At 38.0% G+C, this 18,508-nt stretch overlaps 1 protein-coding gene across 1 annotated transcript; it reads right to left on the reverse strand.

Moving 5' to 3' along the window:
- Positions 1 to 5,226: 5,226 nt before the first annotated feature.
- Positions 5,227 to 18,293, reverse strand: LOC139740522 (solute carrier organic anion transporter family member 4A1-like). The gene is made up of 11 exons (XM_071651111.1): positions 18,000 to 18,293; positions 15,436 to 15,747; positions 14,032 to 14,230; positions 13,095 to 13,194; positions 12,323 to 12,444; positions 11,297 to 11,551; positions 10,133 to 10,328; positions 9,184 to 9,343; positions 8,241 to 8,410; positions 6,247 to 6,311; positions 5,227 to 5,543 (listed from the first exon to the last, which is right to left on the reverse strand). Exons 1-11 carry the CDS (start codon positions 18,291 to 18,293, stop codon positions 5,227 to 5,229), a joined length of 2,190 nt encoding a protein of 729 aa, XP_071507212.1.
- Positions 18,294 to 18,508: the final 215 nt, after the last annotated feature.

An 18,508-nucleotide genomic window follows, 5' to 3' on the forward strand; every position in this document is an offset into this window, starting at 1 on the left:
GCTTTTACAAAACACTCACGCCAACGTGTAAGATAGGACTATAAAGCTCTCCTCATAAAGCAAAAATGCGAATGTCTACATATTAGGCTAAATTGTTAGACAAACTGGCTTGTGTATATTCAAGTGTGCATGCAGGTTTGCCGTTGAACAGTGATACAGTAAAAAGGTTATCCTAACCCCTCATTAGTGTGCACCCATAAACTTTTGCACTATGTCCCCATGTACCTTTTCTTTTGTCTCCCCCAGTGAGTATGACTTGATTATCCATTTATCTTGACATATTGACAATGTGTATCTTTCTGAGGCCATTCCCATCGTCAAACATTTGCTTATGATATAATGGTTTCCTGCATTTTGTTTTATGCCAACATGAGCATAATTTGGAAGGAAGAGATTATTAAAGCAGATGTGCTTTGATCTTTGTATCAATTATCTCCGATTGTACAAACTAGATTTGTAAGATCGCAGCTGCTTAACTTTAACATTTGTCTTTTGAACAGCAAGTAGATGAAATTTCTTAAGTTTGAATAAGCGTGAAGAGACTGTTCGTCTTCATTTGGTATTATCTGGGAAAACAATGCTTTACATTTACGAAAATGATTTATATGTTTTACAACTAAATTTACTGATAGATTCAAATAATTAATGTCAATGAATTTGTTCAAATAACTTTCTGCTGTCTACATTTATGCATGAAAAAGGAATGGAAATTTAAGATCAAACAAACAAACTTTTATCGTACACGTTACCCATTCAAATCTGGAATAATGGGGACATGTATGGGAGAAAGCATCTCGTCCAAGGACATAAGCACTCGACTGGATCCGAACTCGGGTCTCCGATTTGAAGTCAGGAGTCTTATCCACCATGCCACAGTGCCCCCACTATTACAGTTCCTTCAGTCAGAGTCAGACGACAAAACTTTTCAACTTGAGTTACTTAATATCATCCTTATCTATCACAGTGTTTACTTTTTTTTTTGTTTATATCAGTCTCCACCTCCTGTTTGTTCAAAAATCTCCAGCAAACTATAGCGCACGTATTGGCCTGACAGCTGACTCGGCTGCACATTTAAAACACACAGACAAACACACATCAAGATACATTATTTTCTTCCATATCTTTTGAGAAGGAGCAACTTTTGTTTGCAAAATTTGTCTGAAGGTCATTATTCATAGTCTATTTTCACCATTTACCTTAGATAAGAACCAGTATTCAAATAAGCATACACTGAATGTTACACTTGCAATGTAAACGCACATAATATAGGTCAATTTTACTGACTATCTTTGCAAATGCCAAGGAGGTAACCAAAGATTGTATACTGTTTGAAATTTTACAGGCTGAAATTTGGTAATGACGCTGCGATTGTGAGATGTTTTTCTATGTCTATATACTTACTATGTTTAGTTTAGTTTTTTAGATTACGTTGAAATAAAAGGGAAGACGTAAGCAGATTTAATTGTTCCTGTAGGCCTTTTCCTGTGATGTCTCTCTTTACAGCATTGCGGTCTCCATCAAGGGTATTACAAATATTCATATGATATTGGATTTATTATATCAAAGATGTTTTATTGTATATTATCGCATCATAATCATTTGTATTGTATTATATATTATATTATATTATATTATATTATATTATATTATATTATATGATATGATATGATATGATATTATATCATATTACATCATATTACACTATGGTATATACAAGATTACTACATCTTTTATGCCGTGTGTATAATTTCTGTAGTTGTGTGGGGTTTTTTTCAACAAACAACAGTAATTGCATATAATTGACTGTTGTTGCGAGCGGAAACACCAGAGGTCGCACCGCTGAAATCTATAATAGACCCAGCTTGACAAAAGAGGATCAGAACCAGTCAGTGTTGTATACACACACACACATACACACACACACACACACACACATGCACACACCATTCTCAAGTTAAGTGTAATTAATTGGGCAAATTAAACAGAGAGAATGGTACAAAGTCTGATATAAGTGGCGATATTTGATTTTGTTCTTATCACAAATTATTTCGCAAAGCAGGGATTTTGGTTGTAATCAAATGTGCTAACTAAATGAGAAGGAGTCATATAACTCCCCCTCATTCGTTTCGTACTGGCTTCGCGCATTACATTCTGCAAGTATAGCATTCGATTTCACGATTAATTGTTAAAAAGCATATGTAACTTTTAAAAAACATATAGCTATGAATGGGTCGTTATCATCTTAGAGTAATTTCCAATGGCAGATATGATTTTTTTTTTTTTTGGGGGGGGGGGGTAATAACAATCGAATTTCATATAAACGTATTGCGAATGTATATGTGCAAATCAGTAAATGATTTGTGAAACTATTTATGATATCATCACCTTAACTATGTTCTCGTATGAATTGTATGCGTTTCTGCGTAACGCATTCTCTTAGTTGTGATTGTTTTTTTCCGTGCAACATGTAGTGTGCCCCTTTTCGCAGATATTCCACCTATATCATAAAGAATAAGATATGAGAAAATTATGTCCTCTTGCTCTTTCAATGCCCCAAACTGGAAAGAATTAGCAACCTCTCATGGCATATACCAAATCCTCCTTGGTGGTAAGATTTGGGACTTGGTTCTCCTTTTGTTTTGATATGTATATTATATTCTATTTATACATTTAACTTATTTGGGTGTCAGTCTTCAAGACACGTTGAAAACGATGCAAACGACCAAAATATAGTTTACAGAGCCATCCTCCAACGCTGAAATTGTGTAAATACCGTCCAATTTGGTATTAGTGAAAGGCAGTAACTGTCGGTCCATAATCGGAGAAAATATTTAAAAGCTTCATTGTTTGTTTTAAAGTAATGCGCATTATTTGTTCAATAGTACGCACAACGAATACTCGTTAACATTATCGAATACTTCTCAAAGTTTTTACAATATTAATTTGGTTCAAGTTAACATTCGATCTTCATAAGGATACAGAGTACATTGAGTATACATGAAGCATTTCGCTCAACAAAAATATGATACATTCACAATCCATATTATTATACTTACATATCTTTAAAAATAGATTCACAATCATATCTTTCCTCAGCGATCACTGCAAGAATGTACATCTTTGACACATTATACGGAATATGCTTTGATCAATAAAGATACAACATGTACATCTTTTACTGCTACTGTATCTTAGCCATATAACATTTTCTACAAACTTTGTACACTTAGGTTGGCCTTGGGGGAAAAAGAAACCTCTTGGGAAAAAGGGTCTGGCTATGACAGGAAACTATTGGCAGTACACAAACAACATAAAGTAAGTGCGACTTTCAATGTATCAGGCAGTTGTATATAGTGGTCCATGTAACCTGTTCAGTAGATAGGATGTGCTTTCGGTTGTCTTGTTATCACAGTCCTTATTCTAACTTTCCCTTGTTTTTGCTCTTGAAGCATGTAAAAGACACCACCCAATCTGTATCACTGTTTACACACTGCAAACACTCCATCGACACTCTTGTATTTTACTGCCCTCCTTTTTGAGTGTTTTTATTTACCGTGGGTTACAGTAGGTCAAGAAAATCCTTGTTCAAACCTTTCTCGTCTCTCACAATATAGGCCTACTTTCATTTTTTTTTGTCGATATCAGATAGTCTGTTTTTAGTTGTACAATGCTCTCATTTCAAACAGGAAACAACATGAATTGTATGATGTACACATTCAAAGGTACCAATACAAACAGGATGAAATGGACAAAATAATTTTCACATTTTAAGGAATAGTGCTTGATAAAAACGAGGAAGACGCACTTTATCTCACTTCAGTATAAATGTACTGTTTACTCGGTGACATTTGTTCCTGTCTTTATCATTCTTCTTTTGTCAAAATGCAGCAATTGTTGTACTCACAGTCACAAACGTAAATAAAAAACAAATTTATATTATGTTGCAGGAACCTACATGTATTTACATACATATGTATATCATGCGTTCAAATATACCTCGTACAGATAGTACATGACCTTTAATTCACTATACAAGATTATTTGCACGACAAATGCATTAACTAAACCAAAGGTAATACAGTTTTATATCTAAAGGCCTCGGTAAAATAGAATTGCACGGGGGTTGATTATGCATTCGGATTTCACAATGGCCAGAATAAGGTAAAAAGGAACATGTAGTATTTGTTACAGCAAATAAGGTGTATTTATAACCATCAATTCGTCAAGACCAGGGTATTCAAGAAGGTATTGCAAGAATCAAATATACAGTTTACGACCGTGACCTATAACGAAATGCGTGAATGTCACATGGTACCATGTCGACGAATCACAAATCTTGTTATGAATACATCATAGCCTATACTACACATGGCCGGCGGAACGGAACTATCTTTTTGGGCTGAAGATCCCTTTCTTTTTTTCTTCTTCTTCTTTCTTTTTTCTTGCTTGTCAGCTGAAGAAACCCGGAAGTGGAAGGGGTGAGATGAGCTCTTTTTTTTTTTTTTTTTTTTTTTTTGCTTGTTAGCTCATGAGACCCGGAACGCTCCGCCGGGCCTGCTACAGATTATCATCCGTGTCCAAAAGCAGCCGAAGGTGACTGTTGAATGTACGCACGTAAATTCTGAAATGATTTATCAAACGAAATCACAGCCTCGTCAGTGGGGTGTGTAACCAATCACTATCAACCAACAGACGTCACGTGAGTACGCGATTTAATACGTAAGTTTAGTATCGTCAATAATGTACTCTCCCGTTTAGTGTTTGTGCGTTTACGGCTTCAGACGGGTCAGAGATTACAAAAAAAAAGCAGCAGTAGTAGTACCAAGGTTGCACCATTTAAACTATTCGTATTTTGAGGTGAATAATGTTGGTCATTTGTGAATTGCTATGCACGATAAATCAGGCAGGTGAATTTTAGTCAGTTATCATTTGACTTTTCCTGAATTCTGTGGATGGAATGTTTGAAATTTGTGTCCGTATCTTAAAGAATTCAACTCTGTGTAAAGAACATAAATCACCATAATGCAGTCTTTTCCTGGGTGGAAAAGATTTTTTTTTCCCTCGGAAATAAACTCGTTGCATAGCTGTCAGGCACTTGCCTGTATTTCGAGGTGAAAGGCGAAAGGTGAAACGTTCTTCCAGATTGCGTGGCACAAGTGATATCAGTTCCTATTATAGGGAGCACATTGGCTTAATACGCTCACATTATGGAAGAAGATTGCATAGTTATATAGGCGTTGTAGCCTCAATCTTTGCGTCGCCGTTGATTACGTGAGCGCCGTCGCCTATCCCATTTGCAGCCACCTCATCCGCCTTTTCCTCGTTGGTGGCGTCGTTCTCTCCGATGGGCTTGTGGGCGATAAGGGCGCCGACAAAGAAGACAAGCGACAGGATGCGCAGACACACGGTCATAATGAGAGTGTAGGTGGCCAGGTTCCCGTTGTCGTACATCCAACACGTGCGACCGCCCTCGCAGTCTTCTTCCCAGATTAAACACGTGCTGTCAATGAGCAGACCGAATACGACGGGACCAGGAACCGTTCCTGTTGTAGTGCAAAAGACACATACATTATGGATCCATCTTTAATAGCTCTGATTAAATTGTACTTTAAACTGTACTGCGGTCCTGTTTGCAAGCTCAAGTTATTCGTTAGGTTCAAACAGGCGGAGGGAGAGAGTTTAAAAAAAAGAGCTATAAAAAAGAGGTTGCCTCATGCTAGAACTTATTTAGTGACAAATGTATTTTTGCCCTGGTTAACTTGCTTTATGTTTACACCTTTTGTACATTTTGTGTAAATGTATTGTAGTAATGTACCAAAAAGTGAGGAGACTGCACTATACATGTTCGCCTTTTCATGCTTTTAGCAGCCCCTCAATGTTCATTAATAGTCTTTAAAGAAATAAAATTGGTTTCTATGATTGTGACATTCTATGTTAGATGAAATGTGTTATTATGTTGACGTTTGTAATATGCATGAATATTGTTTGGAAATAAAATAAAGATAGAAACGAATGACGGAATAAAGGAATGAATGAATTAGTGAATATTAAAGGATGTACAAGACAAAGCAATGATGAGAAGATGACGACGAAGAAGAAAAAGAACCTGGAAAAAGAATATTATGATGAAGAGTTTGTAGGATTTGGAGAAGATAGAAGCGAGAGAGAAGTAGAGAGTACGTATAGTATATGGCGGTAGGAACAGATATGTAAAAGCGAGATATTCAGACGTCATGTGTAACTCACCCAAGGCCCGATATAAAAGAGACTGTAAACCAAGGCCGAACGCTCTTTGTGAATGACCAACACACCTGCAGAATGAAGAGAGAAGAAAATCCTCCAAGAAACCTTTCATGGCATCTCCTCCTTTTGGTGTCCCACATTCCTAGTATATCATCAATGTTAAAGACAACTTTTACAGTCGGGACGTTTAATAATCATTATTTCCATTACAAGGCACTGCTGTAGAGGTCGGAGCGTGTCTTTAATCACTGTCTATACAATTCGTTGTCTCTTCTGAGTGCATGCTCTCATTAATGATGACACTGATGATGATAACAACAATAATGATGATAATAGTAACAGTATTTTTATCTTCATCATTGTTACCAACAAATAATTGATTATTCTTACATGACAACCAGCAAATGAAATTGCAAAGTTCTCACACCAATTTTTGCACTCGTGTATAATGATTTATGTTGTAATCTACTTGACAGCAGTGTGTACGGGGGCAGGTCTGCACTATTGTAAAGTACACGAGATAAGATTCGCAATGGCTTATAGAATATTAATGTTGATGAATGTTACCTTAATATGAAGTCCGTGCTCGCAATCTACGGTTGATATGAACCCCTTTTAAAAGGCATCATGTGTGCTCAATCATTGTGGATTTTTGTCATAAACTATGATCATTCGGAATTAGCCTGTCCAAGGGGGTACTTGGCGAGTTTGTCCTTTTTTTAGTTCAGTTCAGTTCAGTTTCAGTTTCAAGTTATTCAAACCAAATCAAACATAACAAAAGTACAAGACATAACTGCAAAAATTCAGAATGATAGGTTTGGGACCCCAGTGAAGCACAGCTTGTGTTCGGGCCCCTTTACACAATACACTACAGTATATGGCAAGGTGTAACATATTTACATGGAGTATAACATTATGTACATATTATAGAACATAATAAATGCAGACAAGTACACGTATACCACCTCCCCCATACACAACACAACACACACACACTCACACACACACACGCATACACACATGCATGCACACCTCATTTATGGCTACCTCATCTCATTTTCTGCATTCATGTACCTAATTTCAATCTGTCGAAAAGGTGTCTTTTACACCAAATATTAAATCGAGATAGTGTAGTGGAATTAATTATATTACGGGGAAACTTAATCCATTCTTTAACACAGACTATTCTGAATGAATTTAAGTCACGATAAAACAAAACCAGCGGTAAAAAATAGTCGGGACAAAAAATACCAAGGGTGAAAATGTTGCGGGTATTGTATTATTATGTCAGGGTAGAAATGCCCGAGGTAACTAATGTCCAGGATAGAAATGTCAAGGGCAAAATGTCGGGTATAAAAGATTCACGGGTAAAAATGTCAGGGGTGATGATAATAAAGAGGTCCTATATGCGGTTCCATTACTTACGGTTTTTCATGCAGTGTACTGGAGAGATACACGGACTATCATTTCATGATTTTTTTTCTTTTATGACCCTCTACAACAAAAGGATCCTAAAGTCGCTGACGGGCGAGCCAATCATGGCCCAGAAAAATGCTATTTTCAGGCCTTTCCTTTGATCATTTAGCTTCGAAATTTCGGCAGATGATAGAAGATACATTAGACTACAAAATTATGTAAAAACAGAAATCCAAACGTTTGACAGATTTTGGTGGTCTGACTTCAAACTCGATTTTCTCGGCTCACCCGTCAGCGACTTTAGGATCCTTTTGTTGTAGCGGGTCATTTTTTTATTTCTGCCCTTTGTACTAAACAGAATCACTCCCGGAAGAAGTGACAGCTGATGAATATTCGCAGCCTTGAAAGTAGACTTATGATCTGAAATATTGATATTTTGTTAATTGTGACAATGGCTTCTGTGTTAAAGATTAATTCTCCAAGATTTTACTCCGTTCCCCCATTGGACTTCATAATCCTTTTAGACTCTGTACAGTTCGAGACCTGCACTGTTCCCGGCAGTAAAGGATTAACCCACTTACCTGAGTGTTGCTGTTAACGATGGCACAATGGCAAAGAAAGTGCTGGTTAGCATGATGAATAGGACCACGAGGAATACCGTCTGCTGGGGGCAGGCGTAATCACATTTCCCGCTCTTCGCTGAGGTAGTCTCGTTCGTAATTCCCGCTATACATCTACAGTCAGAGTATGTCTGGATACGTCACAGGGAGAGTGACGTCATAGAAAGATGGACAGGAGAGCATTAAAGTCAATGAGAGAGAGAGAGAGAGAGAGAGAGAGAAATGGGGACCTATTTGACTGATGTTGCTTCATTGCTCTATATTCCGCCTGGTTGACAGTTTCATTTCAGGTATGTTGGTTTTTCTCTTTTTATAATGCAGTGTATTGTATTACTTTAATTTCTTTTATCTAAAAATCGTCTAAGTTTCAAAAACACCCGGATACAGTTAAGATGAATCTCAACTATACACGAACTTCGTTCTTATTGTAGTCTTGTAATATAATTGCGTCGTAAACTCGTCGTAGACTTCAGGTTTTGAGGGTCCCCTAAAGCAGGCACAGTTATTGGCTATAATTATATAAGGCAAACTTTCTCATTGTATAGGAGGGAACTTGTTCCCAAGATGTTCATGAAGTGTGTGGGGCAGAAAACTAGTCTGTTGTTGGTTCTTTGATCTTGGCGAGCAACACAAAAGCAAGAACAAAATATTGATTACAGATATCCTGCCCGAATATCTAAACTTTCCAAACAGAAACAGAAAACCTTTATTTGCGAAAAGAAAGCAGAAATTATATCAGCACACAATTTTGCATTGCTATCAGTCCGTCATATGCTAGTACATGTAATCGGTAGAATATTTGAAAAGTCTTTTCAAATTAATAAGGTATACATCTTGTGTGTGTGTGTGTGTGTGTGTGAGCTTTTTTTTTTTCTTTTGCTTTGCTTTGCTCTTTCTCACTCACATTGATATCGTCAATTTCCTCCATCTGGAGACAGCCGGCGTGGCAGGGCGAGAAATAAAGGACGTCGTCACTCCCGCACACCGGGTCATAGTTGTCTTGACATTGGCAGTCGACGTTACACGCTGCCGTCACGTTCGCCTCGTCCATTGTGTACTCGGTCCTATTGTGGCGTGATGCGGACAAATCGGACTTGTGAATGGTGCACTCTAAATCATCATTTCTATTCTCTGCATGGAAGACTTGGTGACGAGCTATTCTGCGTATCTGTCCTTACTACATGTAAATACATTTCGATTCAGTACCAACATACGGTGTTCCTATGTCGGGCAAGTCTCGGGTGCGTTATGTGTTTATCGGGGCTAAAATTAATGTTTTAATAGGCTTTGCTTAAATATGATGTATTCAGGTTACTAAAACTTTCAATGTAGGCCTACAACCCTCTAAAAAATAACAACAATGCTTTAAAGACGATTCGTGCCGATTTGACACATTGGTGATGAAGTTCAGCTTTAAAGGGCTGTAAAGGGCTGGTATAGTGCTGGCCGAGATGAGGATGGGGCTTTCAACCCTTTGCAAGATACCAAGAAACCACTCACGAAATAATACAGAGCAAACCATTATAAGATTAAGTCAAAGTTCATTAGTTGAAAATCAATGTTGGAATGACTGGGACATCCAAAAACAAAGTAAAACAAATCGATCCCAATAAAAGTTAGTTCCCACCTTTTATTAGGATTGCACTCTTTTAGATATTTTAGCCATTTCAACACCAATTTTCATCAAATAAACATTGAATCCATCTTGGAATTACGTGCTCTTTCATATTTCATTAGAGGTTTCTCATTATCTCACTAAAAGTGTTAGAAACCTGAAGTTGGGTCTCAACCGAAACTATACGATCCTATTAATCGAAGATTCTGTACACCGTGCTCGTATTCGGTTTACTTACTTGCCGTCGTAGGTGACGGTGACACCGGCGAAGTCGATGTTGGGGCAGCTAGTGATGAAGATGAGGAGGGAGAGGAGCGAGACGGTGAGACAGACGATGCAAAACTTTACCATGCCCCGGAAGTCGAGTTTGAGGCATCGTACCAGAAGTCCGCCCACGAGGCATCCAATGAGACTCGCAGGAATGACCTGTATACCTGTTTAAAACAGACCGTATAAATCCATGAAAATCGGCACGGAAGAACGAGAAAGAATGAATGATTTTTTTTTCCTCACAAAGAAAACTTAGTCGCATAGAAACATTCAGGTACATAAATATCACTCTGAAGGATATATAGCATGGATAACATGATTTCGCAGACAGCCACAAACGATCTAAATACAGAAATGAGAATAAAATTCCAGCTATTAAATGTTGGATACATCACCTTTTTTTTTTACATGTGATCATTTATTTCCTTTGTTTGCTTAAGAAAACGACGCATGAATAAAGAAAAAAATTCTAGTGATTTGTGTTTCTTTCTGGCATAAAAGAGGAAGTACAGTTTGCATACCGAACGCAACATTGTAACTTTTAAGCTTTTTTCTATATGAGGGTCCAGTATACATGGTATAAGGGTACTTTTAGTGAAGTCTGAATTTTATTCTGTAACACCATTTCCTGTATTTGAGAAATATATATTTTTTTTTTGTAGCAGGGAGTGCATGATGCATCAATTATAAAACAAATAAGGAACGCATCATCATATCAGCAGGTACAATAGGTGTACATGACGGAATGAAAATGGGTCGCTTCGTAACTTTAGTTATGCACAAGTTGTGGAAAAAGAATATTTGCTTTGAATTTTCTTGTAAGAAAACAATTGCAAAATCTTCAAAATATAGCTAGTATCAACAATAATGTAGTCCTATATAGTGATAATAATTATAAAAGCCCCTATTGTCTATGCTCTTGAACACGTCGGAAGAAAAGAAAAGGAGGTGGGAGCATGGCAGGATTTCTTTTTTGTTAAGGGGGAACTTAGGTTCAGTATGATGGGAGAACACACGAGCGATGGAGAGCGGCGAGAGAGGGGAATGTTAGAGGGAGGATCCCAATCCTACACGAGTGAGTTTTCGGCCATGGAAATGGCTGGAGATGGGGGAAAATGCAACTCTTACTAACCGGCGATGAGTGCGGCAGTGCCCGAGGTGAAGTTAAACTGAGACTCGAGATACTTGGGGCCGAAAACAGCAATGCTAGCCAGAATGAACCACTCGGTAATGGCGGCTCCATTCAGACACATGAAGGGGATGTTCTTCAGTAGTGTCCATACAGCTCGCGGGAAGTCCATAAGTTTGTTGCCGAAGCCGGCCCGGGCGGAAAAGTCTGAACCTGCTTGAGCGTCGCCCTTGCGTTCTCGCTTGAGAGCCTTCGAGCCTTTGGGAGAACCGGGAAAGTATCGAAAAGGTTTAGGGGTTATGTGTGTTTGTGTGTGTGTGTGTGTGTGTGTGTGTGTGTGTGTTTGCATGTGTGGTCACTTGAGCCAAAACTGATTGAGCCATAACAAATTTCGGGTTATATAATGTTCTTGGAATGATAAATCTCGAATTAAAGTAAAGTAAAAGTTCACGATTATAATCAATTGTTGTTCGATATTCGACTTTTGAAGTTGCTGCTGTACTGTACTACTTACAAATAACAGAACCTATAAGTAGGCTTGTAAACGTGCATTCTTCTGTTGTACTGCAAGAGATTCTAAAATTCGTGAACATTAGTGTGCAATTATATTAATCGAAAAAAAATGTGATGTTTAGTCTAAATTCAAATTATGCCGATTTGGAGGTTCCTGATTTGTTATGATAACAAGATAATGGTAAATTATTCTATACATTTTGAGGCACTGCACAGCCAAAATAATGCTCTGCCTTCTAATGTATTCTCTTTAGAGGATACAAGGATTTGTCGGAACTCTGTAGGTTATGATCATTTTATGATTAAGTAGCGATAGTTTTGTGATATAACTAGGGCCTTGGCCATTGTATGATATCTTAAGTAAGTGTCATAGCCATATAATCCATTATAAGGTTTCGCAAATGTGTCAATAATGTTTTCAATAGAATATTTGCATTTTTATTTAAGGCTCAGCAAAGTTTGACTCTCTCTGTCTCATTCTATTAGGAAGTGATCCGTGAAATGGATGAGGATTACCTGGCAACGACCTGGAGAATCCCAAGATTGGGATGACAACAAGAAGACAGAAGAAAGCGGAGACAAAGAATCCCATCCACCAACCTCCTACCCACAGTGGACTCTCTGGGGTCAAACCAACACTGTAGGGATAGAAAAGATGACACTATACCTGTACACAGCAAAGCATTAGCTAACATAACAAAGCGTAACATGACATAACATATAACAAAACATAAATATAACGAAACACGATACCTAACGTAACATAACATTATATAGATTTATAATTCATATTGTTGGAAATGAATGAAATTATTATAATATACCAAACGTTTACCTAATGTCTATAGTGCCCTTTCATCATCAGTTCCCAAATGATACATTTTAGACAAATATCAATTTGTAATAATATAATCTAGTCACGCATTTCATGAAGTTTATATACAAGTAAAACAAAAATATAATAAAGATACAGTCTTTGTTTTGCGGAAACAGGTGATGCTTCACAAGAGTCTTGCAGGTGAGGAATTTATTTGCATTAATCAAATTTTTGGGTAAATATCATAGAGGATTCTGAATAAGGATTTATCGACAATGAGAAATTAAAAACGAAAGGGAAGGCACACCGGAGCTCAACAAGTTTACACCTATGATCTTTCAATTTTATCAATCAGTATACGAGTTAAATGAGGGGCACAGAGAAAAGGGGGACAATATGTAATTATTGTTTTAAAAAAACCGTTATTTCAGGAAAACGTAAGTTTCGTCGTAACTCCATGGTCATACTTACTCCGCGGGGTCTACTTGAACGTCCGTGTAGACCGAGAGAAAAACTCCTCCTAAAACATAACCAAATGCTGGCCCGACGGTTGACATAGCTTGGAAAATCCCTGCAAGTGCGAACAATGATGATGACAATGTGAATAAACAATTAACAATTAATAAAAACAGTAAAGAACAAAATAATAATAATGATAATAATGCTAGCAATAAGCAGTAAATGAAATATAAATCGTCGGCTGAGAGTAAGAAGACTATTGGTTTTGTGGCAACTTAACACCCTTCTCATTCTCAGCGGACGTTATTATGTCAACAGTAAACGACAATGTTGAGAATTATCAATCAACAACAAATAAAGAAAATGTTAACAATTATAAGCAATAGATAATATTGCTAACAGTAAGTTAATGATAACATAGCAATAAACAAAAATAATGTTGATCGCAATGAACAGTTCAACAATGAAACTTCTCAGGCAGAAATTAACATCATAAATACAAGATAGAATCCAAAGCAGCAGAACCCCCCCCCCCCCGCCTCACACACTCAAACTATAACTGCAACAATCCAACAGCTTGTCCAAGATGATTGAAAGTACCTCATTAGCCTTAAAGAAAACCAAAAACCCAAAGAGAAAATAATGTGGATTGAGTGAAAACAGCAACGTTAGTAGAACACATCAGTGAAAGTTTGAGGAAAATCGTACAATAGATGCAAAAGTTATGACGTTTCGGTGTTGGAACCGCCGCGGCGGTTAGCCGGATGAGGAGACTACTAGGGCTTATGTGGAGAGTCAATATAAAGATAATGTAAAGAAAATTCCACAAAAATTCACTTTTCTAGCATAATGGAAGAATAGTTGCTACTCTTGACATATTATGTCAGTATCAAGTTGATGGAATGTGTAATTTTAATGAAAATTAATTTATCGTTTGTTGGCCACTTACCGATGTAGACAGCTAACACCTTGGGTTTTACGTTGTCGTCCATGTACGTCACCCCGAGGGTGTATAGGGGTGACGCCCCGAGGCCGTGCAGCACCTGAGCCGCTACAAACACCCAGTAGTAGTTACTTAGGCTTGTCTCACCCTCCTCACACGGGTCGGTCCCGTTGCCATTAACATTGCACGTTAGTATCTCCGTATCCTGAATGGGCGGGAAATAATGAATGAAATACATCTAGAATTTGACAAAAGGGAAATTTGAATTTCTTTTGGTTGCCATGGGGGTCACTGTCGATCATACTAAACAAAAACTAATGAATATAGTATAATGATATAGTCAACCTTGATAGCCTTCAACGAATGCAAAGTGACTGCAGAAAATTCTTCGACTTAGGCAAATTTCGACTAACATAATAAAATTAAAGCATATCATGTCCATCTATAGTAGAATTTTTCGTCCTTCTATATTTCTGCCCCCCCCCCCAAAAAAAAAATGTTTTTGTGGCTGAAAAAATGCAGCATTCACATCAGATCAATTTTGAAAAAAAAAACAACAAACAAACATAAAAAATAATGTTTGAAATATCTCAGTACCATTGAGGAATTTGTAGGTTCTATTTGAAAGTAAAGTTGTTGATAACCTTGTTCATTTAAAAAAAATGGTATTTTTGTTTCCTCTTTTCTCCTTTTCTTCCCCTTTATCTATTTTCATCTTTTGTCGGTCAAATTTTGACGACACGTCAATATTCAAGGGATTGAAACAACTTCCCACCGCCCCCACCCCGCCCCCATCTTCCATCCCCCAAGTGGGCGGGGAGGAAGACCCTTGATGTACAAGTCGACTTACAGTAACCCCCTGTTTACCAACGTGGAAAAAAAAAACGTTGTTAAAGTGGTTCGAGAATTGCCCTGCTACATGCAAGCTGCTTCGATGTTCGTCATTAGGCTTTTGTTGGGTAAGAGCTAGCTTCGGAGCCGGCTGCTGCCTTTTAGGCACATAAGAAACTAAAGAAAGATCCTTACACCCCCATTCTACAGAGATTTTCCTTCTAATCCCATTCCACAGAGATTTTCTCTCATCTGTCACTCATCGGAAGAAAATTTTATCGCTTCCGGCTAGTGTACCCATCGAAGTGTATCGGATCACAGTCCGATGAATCCGACTTGTGTTGGTCGACTATCAGGTAAGTGTCAGACATGTCGGGCGATGATACGATGAGGCAAGATCGTCCGGTGAGGATCACTCGCGACATGTCTGACACTCACCTGATAGTCGACCAACCAAGTCGGATTCATCAGATTGCGATCCGATGCACATCGGTGGCTGGTCGGAAGCAGCAAACTTTGCTTCCGATGAGTGACCGATGATTAAAAAAATCTCTGTGGAGTGGGGGTATTAGACGGTACCTGACGCGGCGAATAGTAGTCCGTCGCAAAATGCGGAAGTGTGAAGAGCAGCGAGCCCATGGCGAAGATGAAGGCTCCCGTGCCGATCCAGCGCGGCTTGTGACTCTTCTCCCCCAAATACGTGACGAAGACGACGACGATCATGACGGAAAAGTCGTAGCAGCTGGAGATGAAGCCGCTGCGGACGCTGGTCAGGCCGAAGCGACGTTCCAGCGTTGTCGTCACCACGTAGACGATGCCGTTGACGGTCATGCCTTGGGCGACGGCGAAGACACAGAGAAAGAAGAGGTAGCCCTTGGGATTGTGGCAGAACTACCGGACAAAGAATAAAGGTAATAGTAGTAGTAGTAGTAGTAAGAATAATAATGATAATGATAATCAGAACGATGATGGTAATAATGATAAATAATAAAGATAATAATAATGATAATGATAATAATAATAATGATAATAATAATAACAATAATAACAGCAAGTTTCTATAAAGCGCATTCAGACTTAAGCAGCGTATCAATTTGCTTTACAATACAAACTTCAACGTAATACAAAATATTCTACTGAAAATTACAATACAAATAATTATACCATAAACCTTCCACAGCTTGTTTACATACACACAACAGTTCAAAGTTAAACACAAATCTGACAATAATAATTATATAAATTCAAAGTTGATAAACAGTTGTTTTTTGTTTTTTGTACATATGAGTTTTGGAGAGTTTTTGTTTGAAATTGTCAATATGTATCTGACTTTCTTAAGTGGGTCTGGTAGAGAATTCGAGGGTGGTGGTGCAGCATAGTAAAAAAGGTAGTTTCCCCATACTGCCATAAGACCTCGTCTACGGATAAGGTTTACTACGAGTAAGTTTTGAACAGAGGACTGGAGACTACTACAAGGATTGTACGGGATTTTGGGTTCTGAGATGTAATACAATTACACAGGGCTCTGAAGGTGATGAGGAGGACCTTGAACTTAATGCAGCGCAGATCTTGAAGGATTGGAGCGGTATGTTCACGTTTCTTAGAATGAATGAATATTTTGTGTTTCAAGGTGTTGATATGTTCTAGAATAACTTCACTAAATCTCACGCTATTACCAAATCAAATTGATTTCGAGAAATAATTGGCACCCGAGAAGGTTTAAAAGTGTGATATTTTTGTCAGTACGTGTCGTAGTCATTTTGACCATGAGATAAGAGTTGTATTGATTACAAGAAAACTTAGTCGAAAACATTATTTTCTTTGTATGTAGTGTTTAAACTGAATGGTTGCACTTAATCATGATAGATATCATTTAATATATATGAAGAATATCAATGTACAGGGTCTTAACAATGCGCTACAGTGACATCTACTGCATGCTCATAACATGATTACCCATCCGTGAACTACATTCACACGTAAATATAATAGCACACATGCATACTTTATTGTTATGGTTATCATGGTGTTTACTATCACTGTTCATATTATCATTATCATAGTTATTGTAATATTAATAGCACGACGTTGTTTTTGTTTCTCATAATAATAATAATAATCATCATCATACATACCATGTCCACTACAAATAAAGGAAAATGCAATATGTATCACCTCCCCGGTGTTTCTGCGTGCGTGTTCATTTCTTTTGCTACATTTCAATAATAATCAAGCTACGGTGAGCACGTTGTACGAAATATGTGTCACTTGTGTCTGTTTTGGGCGTCACAGATATTGCATAAGCTGAATGATTTGTAGATGTATCGATAAGTCTCTGCTCTAGCTTAAGCGGTACTTCAACCGTTAATGTGTTTACAATCTTATCAGATAATTCTGGCAAAACCCCCGTTGCAAACACACCAAGTGTAAACTCAAGTTTAATCTTATCGGGAATGCTGTCGAATTGAAGGTTTGCGTCACAAATGACGCATAGGATACAACACGAATCCAACATTCGAGTTGAAGAAATTGAATGCATGATCTACATGTGGAGAATAAAAAAAAAAACAATCGTGAAAAGGACAGGTTTCTTCACTTGGTGGTTTTGATTAATGTTCATTGCCGGACATAGCTGGATTCTATCGTAGCAGACGTCTTTGCTGTCATATTGTTGTATATAGATTAGAGTATTGCGAGTAAGTCCCCAATGTATTCCCAATTTTTTTATTGTTCCTTTTACGAAGTGAGTTATACTCATAATAAAATACATACGAATCAGATTTTTTTTTTTTTTTGGGGGGGGGGTATGGTAAAGGAGAATCTTTTCATTTATTCCGAATAACTATAAACATGATGAGCTGTTAAAAAAAAAAAAATTCGTTCCCCAATTCTGTGAGCCTCGGAATACTATATACCAACTCACCGTCCTCTTCTTGGAATATCTCACTTCACCTAATTCCAAACGTTAGCGATTGGTGTAACAATGGCTGTTTGGTATTGTGAGATGATTAATAAAGTCCCTCTGTGTACGATGGCTGCTTTCAAACCGAGTTTGCAGGATAGTTCAAACTCCGTAAAAGGCTTTGGTTTTTATTTTTGCTTTCATTTGATAAATTGTGCTTACCCCTGATCGAACTTCTCACCTGGATGAACCCCGGTCTAATCCCGAACCATCCGCACTTTGGGCTGTCGTCATCAAGTTCGTCGACATCGTCGACCATCTTGCCGTTGACATCGGACGCGTCGACATCGGAAAAACCGTTTAACGGTGACTTGTCCTTGTCTCCATCCTTCTCCTTCTCCTTCTCCTTTTTCTCCTCTTCGTCTCTCTTGTCGTCCTCATCGAGGTCGACTTCGAAATACGCGTTGTCGACCCCTTTCTTCTCATTGCCGTGGTCGTCGTCGGAAAAGATTGTCTGCGTCCCTTGCGAGTCCATTGTAACCCACCTGACCCCTACTGATGTTTAAAAGCCTGCTTCTGTGACCTGTGACCTGTGACCTGTGATGTGATATAAGTAAAATAATTACATAAAGTAAGTATATGGTTAACCATGCCCTGAAGGACTTGCTATTTGTATTTACACACACACACACACACACACACACACACACACTCACTCACATACACACACACAAATCAAGCATAAACTGA

Source organism: Diadema antillarum, unplaced genomic scaffold (genome assembly GCF_040938485.1).
Source record: "Diadema antillarum isolate AM-2024a unplaced genomic scaffold, OU_Dant_1.0 seq00000857_RagTag, whole genome shotgun sequence".
Lineage (NCBI taxonomy): Eukaryota > Metazoa > Echinodermata > Echinoidea > Diadematoida > Diadematidae > Diadema > Diadema antillarum.

What these genes read in the sequence shown, in the direction of transcription:
- LOC139740522 (XM_071651111.1), bottom strand. Translation starts at nt 18,293, where the DNA reads ATGGACTCGCAAGGGACGCAGACAATCTTTTCCGACGACGACCACGGC. An exon ending in AGGAAATTGACGATATCAAT is followed by an intron (nt 8,411 to 9,183) that starts GTGAGTGAGAAA and finishes TGACGTATCCAG; the next exon opens with ACATACTCTGACTGTAGATG. An exon ending in TCTTTTATATCGGGCCTTGG is followed by an intron (nt 5,544 to 6,246) that starts GTGAGTTACACA and finishes GCACTACAACAG; the next exon opens with GAACGGTTCCTGGTCCCGTC.